Source organism: Pleurodeles waltl, chromosome 1_2, assembly GCF_031143425.1.
Source record: "Pleurodeles waltl isolate 20211129_DDA chromosome 1_2, aPleWal1.hap1.20221129, whole genome shotgun sequence".
Taxonomy (NCBI): Eukaryota; Metazoa; Chordata; class Amphibia; order Caudata; family Salamandridae; genus Pleurodeles; species Pleurodeles waltl.
The window spans coordinates 932,362,984-932,381,379 of NC_090437.1; the positions used below are offsets into that span (position 1 = coordinate 932,362,984).

General features: G+C 40.4%; 1 protein-coding gene across 6 annotated transcripts in view; it reads right to left on the reverse strand.

Annotated features, from left to right (window-relative positions):
- MICU3 (mitochondrial calcium uptake family member 3) overlaps nucleotides 1–18,396 on the reverse strand; it is a 387,135-nt gene that overhangs the window by 285,008 nt on the left and 83,731 nt on the right. For all 6 annotated transcript variants that reach the window (XM_069200650.1, XM_069200668.1, XM_069200685.1 and 3 more), the window contains exons 2-4: nucleotides 12,606–12,759; nucleotides 8,552–8,583; nucleotides 1,757–1,835 (exon numbers count right to left, since the gene is read on the reverse strand). In XM_069200650.1, coding sequence (XP_069056751.1) covers nucleotides 1,757–1,835; nucleotides 8,552–8,583; nucleotides 12,606–12,759 — 265 coding nt within the window. The remainder of the gene's footprint in view (nucleotides 1–1,756; nucleotides 1,836–8,551; nucleotides 8,584–12,605; nucleotides 12,760–18,396) is intronic.

Genomic DNA, 18,396 nt, shown 5'->3' on the forward strand with positions numbered 1-18,396 from the left:
AAATGGCTCCAGAAGGGAGGAGTCACTACCCCCTCCTTTCTGTACACGTGCCGGCCCTGAGGAGTGGTGGTGCCTGGGGCCATATGTGGCCTAGGAGGGAAGGCTGTGCCGCCCCCTTCCTATTTTAAAATTAGTGATTAACCATGGTGAGATGGTGGTCCTTGGGGCCAGGTGTTCCACGCGGACTCCCTCCTTTATGCTCATTTTAGCCCTGCGGAGAGGGGTACATATCATCCCCCTCCTTTCTATGAAAAAGCCCCGCGGAGGTGGTTACCTCAGAGCCCCCTATATATGTCTTTGAATATAGCACCAGGAAGATGCTGGTCCCTGGGGCTTATAAAATTTTAGAGGGCCCTCCTCCCTCATTTTTATATGTTCATGCTCTCAGAATCTGGCCCACCTGGGAGCTAAGTTAAGAACAAGTGTGAGATCCACAATTTCCAAAACAAGAATGGCTCTGGCAGGGTCCTGTGGTACCCCAGCACCAAGGCCAGGGTGTTAAGGTATTCCTACCCTGCCCCCTTTTCATTTTTTCTTTTTTGCTTCCTTTTGGGACTTGGCTGAATCTGAGTCCCTAAATGGCTGCCAACACTTCCTGGTTGAAGTGTTGGCAGCTAATCAGATCTTAGTATGAGATTCCCGGGATCCACTGAGCCTCCACTCCCTAGATATCTAGGTTTCTTTTTTCCTTAATATCGCTAGAACTACTGAACGAATTTACACCAAATAACAAAAAGCACACATTCTGCCAAATTTGGTGTACTTCCTCCCAGCGGTTCCAGCTGTAGTAGTGTCAAAATCCCTATGGGAAAATGCATGAGAAAACATGTTTTGGGACCCCCTCCCTTTTTTTCAGGCCCTGCTTGACAGATCCCCACCCCAAACATTTTAAGACAGCAGGTGAAGAGACTGTTGTATTTGTTTTGAAAATGTCATCAAAATTCGTTAAACGGTGTCAAACTTATTGGCAAAACGAAAAACGCTTTTCCTATGGAAACTATGTTCTAACTATAACTACTGACTGCCAGTAGGCAACTATGTATAACACAATGGTAAAATAAATGCTCTACTTAGGTTAGGTTCTAAGACCTTTACCTATGTTAAACCAAGAAGACATTATTCGAAAAAAAAAGGTTAAAGCGATGTTATTGCTAGGTGTTCAATTTCATGAATAAATAAAAAATAAATAACGTTTTAGAATTAAAGCCTCAATGCATTTGGACCGATTCATCTACTGACCGGAGTAGTTTCAACACTTACGGAATTATTGTGCACAATAATTTGTTGAATATACCTATTTAGATGCAGATAAATATACACAGAAATACAAAGTCAGATGTAAAAATTGTAAGCAAACACTGCTTTAAAATCAAAAGTAATTAGGCAAATTATTTTGACTGGTAAGATCAAGATGCAGCGTCTGCTGTTTTATTCTGTGTGGCCAGGGCAAATAGCGCCGGGGGTTCAGGCCCAAACTGGCTCACCTCCACAGATGGCCTGTGCCACTTCAGTACAAGGGATGAACGAGCCCTATTCACAAACGAAAGTTGTCACAGAGCTTCACGAGCGGCGTGAGATACAATGGGAGAGCAATGTCTGGCGGAGCTGTATTTCTTTTTTGGGTTTAGAAGTCAAATAATAAAGGCTTTGGATTGCGATGTTATCGGACGCTTCTCACAAGTTATAAAGAAAAACTAAAAAAATATTTTTTGAAGTATTTCACAGCAGTCTGAATACAGCACGGTATTTCACGTACCTTTGTCCCTAAGGTTACGGAAAAGTTTAGATGATCCTTTCCAAACGGGTGGCGTATCCAGGAGCATCTGAGTAAGTTCCTAGAAGAAGGTGACAAAGATAAACAAAAAGTATAAAATTAGGATCTACAAAGGAAAAGCCACAAAAATATGATCAATAATAGTACAAATATCAGCGTTTTTAAAACTTGCTAATGTGGCAGTCGTCATGACGAGAGGCTCGAACTATCTGTTTTCCCTTGATACAGTGTGCTAGCTGAAAGATGGCCGACTCTTGCTTGCTTACAACTAGGCTTCGGATTAGCAAGTGGATTGGAGACATGATACCCAAACAACAGACATGCAGGGCACGCAGCTTTCAATTGATGCTCATTGTTGTGCTGTGGTCACAAAGCTTTCAATTGATGTTCATTGTGGTGCTGTGGTCGTCTCCATTTCTGCAAACAATGCTGTCTCAGAAACAAGGAAAAAGCCTCCCCTGCAGCAATTAATGTCCCTGTAGTGAGGATTAGACAATAACTCAGCTGCAGAAATTTGCCTGTGTCTATTCGGAGTCACACCGCCTAGTGTCCGTACTGGACACACCAGCTTCTGAACGAAAGTTCAAACTGGCTGCTGCCTGGGGCAGCTCCTCCATGTGGGTGTAGGAGCATCGCCCCTCCGCCAGCAGCAACCGCTTTGAATTCTGTGAGGAGCAGCGCAGTGAGGGAGCCGAGGTAAGTTTTTAAAAATTGTATTTTATTTTTTATTATTATGCGAGCTTGGTTTATTAAAAAGCAATCACAGAGATGGTCGTGTGCTGACTTGAGGAGGCCACAAACCCTGTGATGGCTATGATTCATCATTGGTCCCAAATTGTGACATACCTCATTAATATGCATGAAGTAGGTGTATTTGTGACCCACTAGCAATTGCTAATGAAACTCAAAAGAGTTTCATACATTAGAAAAAACAATTTCCTAATTGTGATTCAGAAAGAATTGCAATTAGGAAATCGGTATTCCTAATGTTAGTACATTTAACCACAAGTTTGCAAAGAAAGTGGGACTCAACTAAGCCTATTTGAAGTATTAGGTAAACATGGGTAAAGACCAAAGGTTCATTGCATGGGAAGAGTGTGGGGAGTGTTTAGGTACAATACAATTATCTTAGGTTCCATAAAGTATTAATCACTATCTAAGATTGTGTACGGACAGATACTTCTAATAATATGTCAAAATATATTTGCTGTATAAACATTGATCACAATAGTAGAATTACATTAAATGCTGAAAACATAATGCCAGTAGGGTAAAAGCATTCATGCAATAAAAACCAGGAATCATCAGTGAGAGCGGTAATGTCCTGAAGAAATCAGCAATTCAGAACAAGAATGGTAATCTCAAATAAAACAGGTTGTATTCAATATGGAAAAGAAAGCATTGCTTCTACACAAAATCTCTGCATAATATTTGTGAATATCAAAGTTTGCAATGCTCCGAACACACACAAGAACACAGATGAAATGTAGGAACACTGAACCAACACAATGCAATGATATCACACATGCAGTGTAGAAAAATTGAACCAACACAACGCACTGGGAGACTTGGAGTCCAATGACAATGATTGCCAGCAACTAATGAACAAGAACAAATGGTTATAGTATAATTTGTATGATCAAAATGTGCCCACCAGACATATTTATTTGTATGTTTTGGTAATAGTTAAGGTTTGTGAAAAATCTTTAATTGTACTGAAGAAAGAAACCAAAATGAGAGTTCAAATATGGTATTTTCAGTACTGGCATCAGGGCCGGTGCAGACTAGCGTCAAGATGGTGGGACAAGCACTGGTCAGGATCCAGGAATGGATCCCTGGGGGCCCACTGGAGCCAGTGCAGAAGTTTCCGGTGAAGATACAGATGGGGCCACAGAGTCTGAAGGCACGTCTGAGGGGTCAGACCACCGAAAAATAAGGCGCATGGCCTCATAGAACTCTTAGTTGGGCGGGGGTCGCTCCGGTGCCACGATAGTCAGGGAGGCACAGAATTAGCCCAGGAGCAGGTCCGAGGATCCAGGCCTTAAATGCCAATGCTTCCTCATCACCGGCCGATGGACAAGGAGAGAAGTTGAAGAACGCTTCAACTTCTTGCTCTTTTTCTGGAGTCTTGACATACCCGACCGTACCAAGGACTTGGAGTGGGATGATGATGACTTCAGGCTCCTCAACCGGTTCTGGGACCTTCCTCTTAAATGGACCTCGATTTACTTGGAGTCCCATGCCAGGCAGCCATGAGATATAGGGACCACTCCCTCAAACCTTTTGAATGTGTGGCACAGCATTCAGAGGATGACTTTGGATCATAGTCGTGCTCCAGACACCGCAAACAGACAAGGTGCGGGTCCATCACCAACATAGGATTCAAGACCTGAGGAGCCGGTCATTGACTGGTCTTTCTAGATGACATTCTTAATCACATCAGGAGGAAAATCCTCAAAAACTCTCAACAAATGTCAAAATAATCCAGTCAAAAAATGACTGAGGGGTAGCTCTTCTCCGGATCAGCGCAGGCTGGCACAGAAAGAGAAGAATTGACGTCTGCGTGCCTGGATGGTGCCTAAATAGGTACTGCAATGTCACTTCAAGCACAAACGATGACAATGCATGCAGAGTCGATTGATGCCACCTAAGGATGAGCAGGGTACTGCTCATAAAAAATCTTACAGATCCACCCTGATGCCTGCAGAAATTCAAAGGTAAGGGATCTGCAGCTAGAGGTAATTCATTTTTGTTGGGAAAATTATACTTTAGAAAAAAATAAAGTAAAATGCTTATCAAAGTTTAGAACCTCCCAAAAAAGGAAAGAATTAGTTTGCAGACCTGATTCATTTATGCATTGCTCGCATCTATCCTACACAACTCCACTTATTTAATATATTTCTAGAAATGTCTCAGCATTGTATAGCTTAGGCTTCTCCAGCTAGTATCTCACGAGCAACTGTTCTCACTCCAGCTACCTGTAATTAGGTCTCCTGTATCCAGCCCAGGCTACTTAAACAAAAGCTTCAGCTTGGCTGAATTGATATATTTGTATATCAAATTTGAAAAGTGTGTTTTCAAGACAAATTTTTTTTCGTGAAATCCTTAGCTGATATGTGGAGAAAAATTGATTTATTCCCAAAATATATTTAAAGCTTATCATAGTATTACCTTGGTGCCAGAGGTGATCACACTATAGCTATTATTAATTTCCTACGGAAAAGTATTACAAAATGACAAAGCCTTTTTTTACATTAGTGCTGGCTACCCATTCTGATGCACCGAGGTGATCATGGCTAGTAATCTTGAATGGGATGGCTACTAATGTAATCTTGTCTGATTTGTCACTGTTACAACACTACAAATATTAGTAGCTCAGGATGATTTTTATTTATCATAAGTAGCTCGTATTGCAGAAAAGTTTGGCGACGCCGAGGTCTAGCTATACAAGGAATGTCACACTCACTTTGAACTCTTTGCTAAATTTCTTTTTGAAAATATACTCGATTTTCTCCAAAAACATCCCAGTTAATTTTGCTGTTTATTTAGTAAATCCTCTCATGGCAAATGCTTAAAATATCATCTTTTGAATGTCACGTTCAATATGACTTGCAACCTTGCAATCCTTCAAACGTTTTTATCTGATCTTCTCCTACAAGGTCTCCTCTCACAAGACTGCTCCCTTCTAATAATTTTAAGGAGATTACACAGTCTTCTTAAGTGATGCAAGTTTATAAAATTCAAGTATCTGGAACATGTCCTAAATCATCTACCATATTCTTAACAAGTTCTCAAACTCAATCTCGTTTCTCAAATACGGTTGTTTGACCAAATTCAAATGCAAAACCACTCATTCCAATTTTGTCCAGTGATTTCCTATACCACATAGTTGCTCATACCACCAGCACAAAATATATCCATTAATCAATCAACATCCTCAATTATGGGGTTATATAGTATTTCTCTACATCTGGGAGAGCTCATTTTACCTGAAACAAACTACAGCAAATGTTTTGCCTCCTAACTTGATTCTTGTTTTTGGCCCACATAAACTATGTGATCAGTGAGTTCAAGACTCTTAAAAATCTCTTAGCAAGGTAGGATGGTAATGACTGCAAAAGGAAGAGACAATGAGGTATTAAAGTCCTTTCATCTAAGGTGATTCTTTCAAAAGGCGTACACACCAACAACTGCCATGTCTTAGCTAACATTGGTTTCTCATCTGGGCTAGAAGAGGGATATAAACAATTTCAAACAGTTTCCTTAGGTCTATGATAACTTGCATTTACAGATATTGGACGGACTAAGTGATGCTCAAGTTTTTTATTTTTATTTTAACTTGATCGGCAAGTTAATGCAATCATTTTTTGCCAACAGCAATTCAGTATTGGAAGCATTACTTCAATATCAGGAAAGCTTAGTGAATTATTTTGCTGTTTGTACAATAATTCCTCTTGACACAAGCTATAGTACTACATTATTGGCATGCAGTTTTATCTTTCTTTCTTCCGGAAGGTAGTGATTGATCTGATGTTCCTCTGAGGCTAAGGGCACCATAACAAGAGAAAATAAAAGAGAGGATAATTGTGCCTCTACTGACCAAAACACGACTGTCCTCTATTCCTGTTAAATATTGGATAACCAAAATTCCAGAATATAGTCATGAAATTGCCTTGATGGACTGAGATGGCTTCCCCATTGCATGCATAACATTCCACAAGCATTCCCAATGCACCAGGTAAAAACCTTTCTCAGCATCCAAAATAACAGACTAACCCTTAGGAAATTACTTCAGCTCATTAAAAGGTTTGGTATGGTAGGCACTTAACAGTTATAAACCCCGCTGATCCAAATCATCTACACTTTCCATAATCGACTCCAGTCAATTTGCTAGATTTTCATAAATATCTCGTAGATCTTTTGGGAGCGTAATGGGTCTGTCAGGGCACATCTGGAAGGATCTTTACATGGTTTCAGAAATACATGCTCCATTATTTGACTAAACAATTCTAGTAATTGAGGTGCCAATATACGCTTTATAGAATTATCAGCTAAGCCCAAAAGGTCTGGGCGCTTTACCACTGGTAAATGCCTTATCACTATCTATTGGGCTTATTATTATAGGGATTGAAGAAAGTTTGCACCCTCAGGGTTAGCTTAGGGAAAGGCAAGGTTCTGAAAGATTTATTAACTTCTTCATGGAGAACATTGGGGACATGGAAGTTGGGGGTATCTTTTTGCAGAAATAGTGATGACATTCTTAAACTTAGAGTGTCATCTGTGGATGAGGTCAGCCAGCTGGTGCTCTGCCTTGGTTCTGCAGAAGACTAGATTTCAATAGACTCCTTGAAATATAATCATTAGAAAACTGAAGGTTTTGTTTGTATTATAATGAGGGTTCTGCTATCTTCACTATGCAGTAAAATATGTACATTTGATACATTTTCGTAAGAAAGCTGTCATTTTAAGAACATTTTTGTTAATAATGAATTCATCACAGTTATTGGATGTTGGGATAGTTGTGAGGATTTTTCCGATTGTTATGTTTTTCCTCATGAGCCAGAGATTGTTTTTTTTTGTGGTGAAACTAAATTTGCATTGATCCTATTGCAAAGTTCTCATGTGTTTAACGGCATCTAATATATTTTCTACTGAATTAAAATCCACAGTTAGGATAAATGTTGTAGCCTTTAAAAACAAATGAGTATGTGATCATTCAGAGGCTACAAATTACGATACTAATATGGCATTAACATTTCTTTTGATAATCTGTTAGCAAAAGATGAAGTAGACTCAAGAATCCCAATCATCCAATCAAAGTACTATTTTTTGAACTTACTTGCTAATGGAAATCGGCTGAAAATGTATTCCTAAGATGGAGCACTCACCCCCATTGAACCTCAGGTTTAAAACTTAAACAAAACCAAGGGTGATACTGGCAATGGTCACTCTTGATATCTTTTGATGTCACAAGGAGATTAATGCAAATGGGATAGACACACTGTGCATATCGAAAGGCACTCAGCAGGTTCTGTGCATGTCCAGAGTTAGTCATCGATTATCTTGATCATATCCTATTCCTAAGTCACACAGCTCACTGGCATGACCAAATGCATTGATAGGGTTTCACAGTGTCCCAATAGCTTTAGGTGTAACTCAAGAGCCAGAAATTATGCAGATATCATCAACCATCAAATACCTTGGAATCAAATTAGATTTAGTGGCATGAGAGCACAAATGCAACGATTTAGGGAATTTTCACTGCTTCACTTGTGAGTGAAAAAGATAACACTACATTAGCTAGTGATGCAAAAGGGCCAGCAAAGCTCTGCATGTGGAAGTCATCTGACAGGGAGGATGTTCAGAAGGAATACTCCTTGATGAATGATTAGCTTGAGAGAGGATCAACATCAGGACCAATTACAGCAATAGTTTCCACTAATTTCCTCAATGGCGTAGGCCTGATACCAGTTCTATAATGCAATCAGTGGTGTACATGCAAGGTGTGGCTGTGAAGAAAGTGAATCACCAAAGAATGCTAATGTGTCACTGCAGACCTAAAATGATACTGGGGAGGGCAGGGGCAGCTGGAGGAGAAAGTTACACATAGATGTATCCTTAAATAGGAGATTGTAATACGTAATGTATACGTAACCCACAAATCATATGTTCCAAGCATGCTTGTTTGGAGCTATGATAATTAGCAAATGTCAAATGCTTTAATACGTATTACTGTATGGCAACACAGTAGCAAGTGCTGAGGAAGCTCAATCTTACCTGGTTTGATAGAGATTTCCATTGTTTAGCAACTGCAAGAAAAACAAACAAATAGACAATTGTAAAAAGTAATAGGCAAAAGAATCAAAATGGAACGCAGACTAAACTAGACCCTGGTAAACGTTTAGTTTTTTATTTTATATGTGTATTGTAAATATTATATAAAAGGAATGCATCACACCAAGTGCCGTTTTGATGCTAGATTACAGTTATTCTGCTATTGTATTTTTAATGAACATAATAAAACATAAGTGAAACAATGGCCATTAACAACATGCCATAGGAGGCACATTAGTATGGTAAGACAATGAGTATGTTTACTTTAGTGAGGTGTTGTAGAATCCGAAAGAAGTATTCAGACAGTGTGAACACAAGGCTAAGAGAGGAGCAGAGACAATTTATTATACCAAGCATTTGCAACGCAATAGGTCTCTCATTTGCTTGAGTTAGAGCTATTAGCGTTGTCAATTCCTAGCTGAACTATCCTTGCCACAGAAATTGAAAATGAAAAGTAAAACAGTTGACGTGAGCTGATTCAAAGTGCCACGTCCGCCATAAGCATGAGCGCGAAGGAGAGACACAAAAGGAAAAAGAAGTTTGCTCGCAGTCGAACATATTGGCAAGCGTGCAATTATCCATGTAACAGGGTCGGTATCCAAGATGGTAACAAAACCGCGCCAAGGAGGGACAGGCGTAAGGCATTTACCAATGATATCAAAGGATTTTTGAAAGGCAAGTCTATGAACGAGTGATAGTGATGGGCTTGCGGTTAGAGCGGCTAAAAGCCCACAGATAGACTACAGCAGGTAAAAGCGCCTGTACGCTCAACCTAAAAAATGGGAAACAACACTGAAAACATGGATTTTCAGTTTAGACACTGCAGTGGCAAACTTCTTTTTCACCTTAGGTAAAACATTTAGGGCATCAGTCAAAGAAGAACTATCTGAAGAATATTTTTGAAAATGTATTTTTTTTTATTTTTTAAATAAAAGTGTTAGTATTTACATCTGCTAACAAGCAGGCAGTTAAATAAGTTTATTTCAGTGTAACGGTAATTAAATCACAAGCAGAAGGCATAAATACAGGTGTTTTGTTAAAAAAAAAAAAGTGTTTTCAATCAGTTTTTCTGCCTGAAGAAAGGAGTACTGAGCACCTTGGGGATGTGTGAAATCGATGGACTTTGCATTGGTAAAGCTATAAGGTATGGCTTATATTTTGAGCCATGACTAAATAGTAAAAAAAAAAAAAAAAAGTGCACAGTGAAATAGAACAAAACAAAAAAAATGCTTTCCGTCACATTACATTTATGACAAAGAGTTTAATGTGTGATTGTTGTACGTGGCCATTTTTGCAGGGTCATCCCCAAACTTTTGGCCTCCTTCTTCCTATTTTGTATGACCTGTTTTTGTTGGCTTTAGGACTCTGGGCACTTTACCACTGCTAAACACTACTAAAGTGCATATATACCCTGTCTAAATTGTAGTAATGACTGGTTTATCCATGATTCGCATATTTTATTTACTGTTAAGTCCCTAGTAAAGTGCTGTATGTGTGCCCAGGGCCTGTACATCAAATGCTAATAGTGGGCCTGCAGCACAGTGTGTACCACCCACATGACTAGCCCTTTAAACATTTGTCAGATCTGCCACTGCAGTGCCCGTGTGTGCAGTTTTAAACTCCCAGTTCGACCTGGAAAGTGTACCCACTTGCCAGGCCCAAACTTTCCCTTTTACTACATGTAAGTCACCCCTAGGGTAGGCCCTAGGTAGCCCAATGGGCACAGTGCAGTGTATTTTAATAGGTAGGTCATGTACTGCTGTGTTTTACATGTCCTGAAATACTGCCCAATTCGGTTTTCACTATTAAAAGGCCTATCTCTCTCATAGGTTAATGTAGGGATAGCCTTTAAATATCTTTTAAGTACACATTCCCATTGGGAGCAGATAGAGATGCGGAATTTGGGGTCTCTGAACTCACAATTAAAAAATACATCTTTTGATAAAGTTGGTTTTTGGATTGACACTCTGAAAATGCCACTTTTAGAAAGTGGGCATTTTCTTTCTTACCCATTCTGTGCCTCTGCCTGCTTGTGGAATCCACCTCTGGGTCAGACTGACAGTTGGGCTGTTTGCGAATTTCCTCTAGACAGTAACACAAAGGGAACTGGGGTGTAGCCTTAATATCCTGAGTCTAGTCTGGGCTACAGCAGGAAGGGAGGAGCTGACACTTGCACCTGAAAGGACTGTGCCTGTCCTCTCACAATGCACTCTCAAACTCTCTGGTGGGTGTCTGAACCCTGCAATCAAGGCCGTGGCCCCCATGGAGTTTGACGACCCTGAGGACATCACAGGCCTGACGCCTCTGCAGCCCTGCTGATGTCCCGTGACTTTGTGAGTCCTGAGTGCCATGTCATTAATGTCCGTGACACCCACCCAACGCTTTGCACCAATGCCACATCACCTCCGCAATGCCTCTCCTCCCCGACTCTGTGCACCGGCTTGTGTCTTTGTTACCAAAGGTACTGTACCTGGGGGTCCATGTATCTCCGTGACCAGCGCCATTGGCATTGGATTTTTGGGAATAACTCTGTCACTATGCTGTGATAATACCAAATTTCAAAGAAATATATTAAAGTTTAATCTTTGGAAATTCATAACTTTGCTTGTGTACGTTGGATTTTTGTTGTTTTGTTCTTCTTTCAGTTAGATAAATATTGGCCATTTTTCTAAACTGGTGTTGAGTGATTCTGGGGTCTTTTCACTGTGTTACTCTGTGTGTTTGTATAAATACTTTACACATTGCCTCTGAGATAAGTCTGACTGCTTGTGCAAAGCTACCAAGGGGATGAGCAGGGGTTATCCTAGGTGTGCATCTCCCTTACCCTGACTACAATGAGGGTCCTTGCTTGGACAGAGTGCAAACTGACTGCCAACCAGAGACCCCATTTCTAACAGTGATGATTCAAAGTACCCTCATGCATTGCAATGCACACTCTCTATGAAAAGGAATTATACACAAAATAGTGAATAACAAGAGGTGAGAGAGAAATACTTCACAGGGTGAAGCCAAAGTACACCCTATGTATATTTTACAAAACTGGTAACAGTAGGTGAATACAGATAGCTATTCTGTCGAGCCAGACTTTAAAAAGAAACAAGCACTTCAATGCCACGAGGTCTGGCAAAGGCTGTTAGGAGTTTGGCTTTGTTAATGCTTCTTTTGTCATGATGTTTGTAAAACTTTATCACTGAGATGCTGCTGGATCCTTGGCAAAAAAAGACAAAAAAACACTGTCTCAGAGCAAAATGTTTTTTGTTTCAAAAACTCACAGTATCATAGTAGCCCCTTACACTGAAGAGACCACTTTGTGTGCAGTTGTGCGCCTTGTGAAAGAACAGAATGCTGTCACTCACAGAGAAGTTGGCCAATGGCTGAAGTGGGTTGATCCAATGCCATGTTGTATGCTGAATGGGTTGAAGAAAATGTGAATGACGGCAGACCAATGGATGAAGAGGACTGGCCTAAAGCCCCAACAACCAAGTATATATAGAATTTTAGTAAAATCAAAAGGTATTTACTATCGCCACCTAAAAAGAGGTAAAAAAATATATAGGACAGATCTTCCAGAAAATATATGTAGCATACATTTTCACCCCCACATGAAGCTGCACAAACGTAACAAACTTCGCAAATGAAAATAAAATGGAAGAGTTGTCAACTTTGAGGGGCTTAGCTTGAGGATTTTGAATTCCAGACACCCTAGACGATATACAGTGGTTATGAAAAAGGTTTGCCTATCCATTTTGTACGGCAGTGGCTCTTGAGCCCTGCTGCCACGTCGAATTTGTGGCACCTCTATACATTCCTTTGATAAAAACCTGGCATGAACGTTCACAAGAAAAAAAACAGCATTTTAAAAATACACTGGTCTTTATAGAGATGGCCGTATATTTCATTGTAACAATCTTTTTGAGATACTGCAACAGTCGGTAGTTTTGGCGCAAGTCTTACTATTGTTTAAAAAAAAAAAAATATACAATAAATTAGTTCTTACTTCTGGGTTCGTCAGTTGTGACAGATTCAAGGAAATCGCGTGGTGTCATGTACAGCTGGCCTTCATATTCAAAAGATGCAAACATGCGAAATCGCTGCTCCCGGGAAGTTGCATAAACGTCTAAATCTTCTATTTCGGGCTTTCTCCCCGGAACCTATATTAAAAAAATAAAAAAAATAAAAAGAAAAGGAAATAAAAGTCACTCAGACACCACACTATCAAAAGAATATTGCTCGCTCTGCCTTTACAGACTTAATTCAGATTGAATGGTATAAAGACCACTGCAATATATGCAACCTGGTATATCAGTTTATTACGAAAATGGGGTCTCTAAAACGCAATGAAAAAATATGCCTTTCTATCGTATACCCTCAAAAGGCTTTCCATGTTTTGTTACATTGAATGGGCTTTTCCTAGTGTCTAGCATGAGGGAGGTCAGAGTGTCAAGGTTCCTTTGATATTTACTGGATGGATCGGCCCTGGACAGCGTCCGTTTCTATTTTTGCAAAGAACAAGGGGCCAGATGTAGCAAAACGGCAATTTGCGACTTGCAAATTGCGAGTCCCCGTGACTCGCAATTTGCAAGTCGCAAATTGCTATGCAGTACGGTGTCTCAGACACCGACTGCGACTCGCTATGGGGTCGCAATGACCCACCTCATGAATATTCATGAGGTGGGTCGCAAATTGCGGCCCCATAACGAGTATAGGCACTCGCTAACATGGAGGCCTGCTGTCGTCAGCAGACCTCCATGTTCGTGACTGCTTGAACAATAAAGCAGTTTTTTTTTTTAAGTGTAGCCCTTTTTCCTTACAGGAAAACGAGCTGCACTTAAAAAAAAAACGAAACCTTTAGTTTCAGAATTTTTTCAGGGCAGGGAGTGGTCCCTTGGACCACTCCCTGCCCTGAAAAAATATTTGTGGGTCTAGTCACAAACTGGAAGGGGTCCCATGGGGACCCCTTCCAATTTGCGAGTGGGTTACCATCCACTTGAAGTGGATGGTAACTGCGATGCCCGCAAATAGTATTGCATCCCACTGCGAGTCGCAAATAGGAAGGGAACACCCCTTCCTATTTGCGAGTCGGAAATGCATTTTGCGAGTCGGTTCCGACTCGCAAAATGCATTTCTGCATAGGAAACTGCGTTTTGCGACTCGCAAACGGCAAATTTTGCCGTTTGCGAGTCGCAAACAGTTTCCTACATCTGGCCCAAGGTCCCCAAAACCTCTTGACTTAACTATTAATGCTCTGGTTGTAAAAGACATTCGCTGGTCACGTCTCTTAGATGACTACTTCAAATCGTCATACGACAGACAGATGTAGGATTGGTTGAGGATATGGAAGTATCATCATTCAATATAACAAAAGCAGAAAAAAGGGCCACTGCAACTTTTTATCAGGTAAACAGAGGCGAGAAACGAAAAGGTTCGAGTTTCAAATTGATAGAGTAAACGTCTCAAATGTCGAGTCGAGTCAAGACATTAAAATGCATTGAACATCAGTTGCATCACAACATAGAAGAAACATACCACAAGTGTGATAAGAAAATATTTATGTGCTAGGACCGCAAGGCAAGAGTATACTAATAGGGGTGAAGTCAAACAGTACATTATACAGTGCAGAACAAAGAGACGCCCTAAGCTAGGAGTGAAGTCAATGGGAAACCTACAGACAACTAACATTCGGTATTGAAGTAACAGAAACTAAGCTGATAGTCTCCTAGATAATGAACAGCGGCTGATATTCGAATTTTTAGTCCTTTATCGCATACATATTTTTTACTACACTCGAGGGCTCAATCTATGTTATGGTACATAAGTCACCAAAAAAACGTGAGACACCTTAGTCAGTGGACGATTGGTTAAATCCAATCAGCGTCACCTAATACGTAGAAATATGGAAGAAAGTATGACATTTAAAGTACACTAAAGAACATTCATGCAGAGCACAACCAACACTTCCAATCACAGATTTCCCTTTTGCAATCTGAGAGCCTTGTTTAAGTTATCATATTTGGTCCTTTCATTGAGTTGGAGTGCGGTAGAACGATGTTGAGGTAATCCTCTGGTCAGGGGTCAGAAGACCTGTGTCCCATTGTGCAGGGTCACTGCAATAGGGAGATGGGAAAGATGCAGTTAAGAAGCTACGGCTGCATAGCCGTCATCCACCTATGATATGGCATGAGGGATTTCTACTCCCTCACCCCCAAATATGGAATATAACGATCACGAGGTCGTGTTAATCACCCAGAGCATTTGTCACTGAGAAATACTAATTTCCTTCACCATAGAGACTCAGCAGTGGGACGTCTATGCCAATAAAGCAGCTAAAGGCAGTTAATGCCAGCACTGGATTACTCACCTTTCAGGCAGGTATGCCTAAAAAGGGGGGGCTGTTTAAAATGGGTACTGCCTACGATGCATGATTATGCTTTCATACTTTGAACTATAATGTAATAGGAAAATAATTATAATACTTATGGGCAAGTGACGCCTCCTAAATAAAAACTGGGGAAATATGTTAGGAGTTGTCATTGGGTTTCCAATCCTTAAATCACTCACTGTGCATAACTCAGCACAAATTAAACGCCCTCGCCAAGTGCCACCCATCACGCGTTGGGCTAACAGGTTTTAGTGTCTACCCCTGCATCTCCAAAGAAAATTTCACACATTATTAGCTAAGGTGCTGCAGCTCCAGTCTAGCACCACTGCCCCCAGTACTGAATTATCTCCGCTGCGTGCCCCAGGAAACCTCACTGCAAGCTGAGCTGGGACAGGGTCGAAGAGAGGTCATTTGAGCCTAGGTCGAGCTTGTTTAGTTTGGCTCACAGCTTCCCCTTGTCACTTGGCATCTGGTGCACTGTGCCGTAATTAGACCTCCGTCTTTATTTTTTTAATATAGCACTTTTGCCAGGTTGGTTTGATTTGGAAATAATTTAGGAACATTTTAAACAACTTAAAGCACTTTTGATGGGTTTCCATCTTGTATCTATTGTTCTAGGTTTCTATTTGAAAGAGTAAACTAAATACAAAAAATACTGAATTATGATGGTTCCCTCATATTTCTTCTGTCATAAATGTTTCCTGTGTCATAAACGTTCCTATGCAAACACACAAGATGAATTCAGCATACTGGTTAGCTAATACTCCCTTTGGCTGTCTACCAGTTCTCTTCTCAGTTGCGAGACATTTCGCAAGCAGGTTCCTTTGCATGATCCAGAAGAACCCAGACTACTATGTCTCTCCAAAACTGGTACAGGTGTTCCCAGTACTCCAAGTACTGCCACTTAACTCTGAATCACTCCATAAGCCAGTACTTCCAGTAGGTGTAAAAAAGCCCAAAGCTATTTCTGCTCCGCCCCAGGCCAATCACTCCCTCTGCAGTCAACAGCTGCCCCCCAATGACTGCAGGCTTTAAATGCTCTGAGAAAGTTGCTTCAGAAGCAGGTATGACTAGTTATGAACTAGTCTTTCACACAGAGATTCAACTAAGTACTTGTGACATCTTACCCAGGGTCTCAGTATTCAAACATCCATTTCTGCTTCTAATTCTCAAACTAGCTGTGAAGAAGAGTGGTTAAAGTCTAAGTGAGACAGGTAGACGACCCCTCTGCTGGCTCTCTGTTCTACGTACACCACTAACTCATGAGCTACTTTTATTTCCAAGATACCCTTGTAAATTTCATTTCAGGGTATGTCTGCACAAAAATTTTAGTTTAGCACAAAGGCACTACAAAGATCTGATGAGATCACATTTTCAGTCAGTTTGGTAGGAGTAGAGGATCAATTTGTCCACTCCTACCACTATCCCAACAAATGTAATCCTTTTGGAACTCATAATCGAGGCAAAGGCAGGGAAAGTCAAGGAAAAATTTGACATGTATCACATTGTATTATATTTCCACTACGACCACAGCAAAGTATGACAATATAAAAATGTGGCCAATCTGAGCACAGATTTGGTGGAATCAGGTAAATCTAAATTGAGGCCTTCTAAGGTCAATTACTTGTTTTGTAGTTTTTGTGTGACAGAGATGCTGTTCCTGTAGAGCTCGATGAAACTGTTTCAAATGACTAATCTCTCTAGCCCCACATTGGTACACACGCATCACAACAAGCAAGCCTCTACCCCTACTGTTATCTTGTACTGGGGTTCTTCATGTAAGTCTGTGGTCATTAGGTGTCAGAGAAGACAGAGTTAGATTTACAGAGCATTTAAGATCAGATTAGAAGCCATCAGGTGCAACAAGAAGTTTAAAACAAGGCATTGAAAAGGCACAAAACCTGGTGACATACCATGACATACCAAGGAAGATGCCATTTCCTACTGACACTCTACTGGAGAAGCAGAGAACATTAGGTGTAAGGACGTTTTCTGCACCAAACCTCTCCTCCCCTTCTGTAACTAAAGTGAAATAGTTTGTACCTGGTGGAGCAGGCCCATCGCCAGGCATAGTATATTTAATTTATTTAGTGATCACATAACCGAAGGTTTCATTGTGCTACAGACAACTAGGATCGATAGCTTAACAGTCCGTACCAGGACACATGTTTAGTGTTTTCCTGACTGTCGGATCATTATTTTGTATGCAGTGATGGTGGAAAAGGCTCCAGAGATGAGCTGCTTGGACTCTAGACTGGAGTTTACACAATGGACAAGTTCGAAGCAGGCAACAACTTGCTGATTGGAGATTCAGCATGAACTAAAAACAAGACAATGGGCTACTCAGAGACGACCATGGACATTTTGAAATTCAAAATGTTTGCATAGATACATTCCAGTACTGTAAGCGTGGCTGCCTCAAGGACATGAAGCATTCATGCAATTATAAAAAAAAAAGAAATAAAAAAAAAAAAAGAAACGGAGGGTATAGAATTGTTTCTCCTCACTCCTACTCCCCAGATTTCCCCTGATACATTTGCAGGCACTTTTGAGTTGTGCATTCAGATCTCCATCAGTCTTTCCTTTGGCATGTTTAGGAGTCTTCTTTTAATACAAACAGTTTGCAAGTCTGGCTTTGGTTTACCAATTTATTCATGAACTGCTCACAGGTATGATTGGTATTTACACCTTCAGATTTATTTGACATCCCAAAGCCAAACCACTGAGCTGTCTAACACTTCTGTATTGCTGGAGTACAGATTAATACTTATCTTGTGTCCACATTAGGTAAGTTTAAGCCCCTTAAGTGCCAATATGAATAGGCTTGGGACATTGTTAAGAACTCAATATTTCTAAGCTTTTCAGTCAACATCTATTTGCCACAAAATCAGGTTATGTTGGGAAATCTCAAACTCATTGGTACTATTCAGGTTGTTTTTTGGGAGCCTAATATAACATGACCCCCTTTTTGTCCACATGTCTGCATTCGAAGAGTCAACAATGTCATCATTATACCTCATTACACCTTTTTTCTAGAGCGGTTACAGCTGGTTTGAAAAAAAAGAAAAAAAAAAAATCAAATTTACCCCCTTCATTATATTTTTACAACAGCTTTCTGAAATCCTCCTCCTTACATTAATGGTCCTTCAAAATATATCGGATGACAGCAAGCACTCAAATGTAAGATGCATTGACACATGGATTGATACCCTTTTTGTACTTTTTCGCTATAAGAAATTTTATACCTTATGATGTAAAAAGCATCCACTGCTTGATACGCTAATCAGCAGTACAAGCTGCACCTTGGCCTATAGAGTAATGTCAAAGTGACTGTGCAATCACCTGACATCACCTTTCACATCGGCAGAGTGAGCAATTTGGTTGCTGGTTGACTGGGGTGTGAACCCTG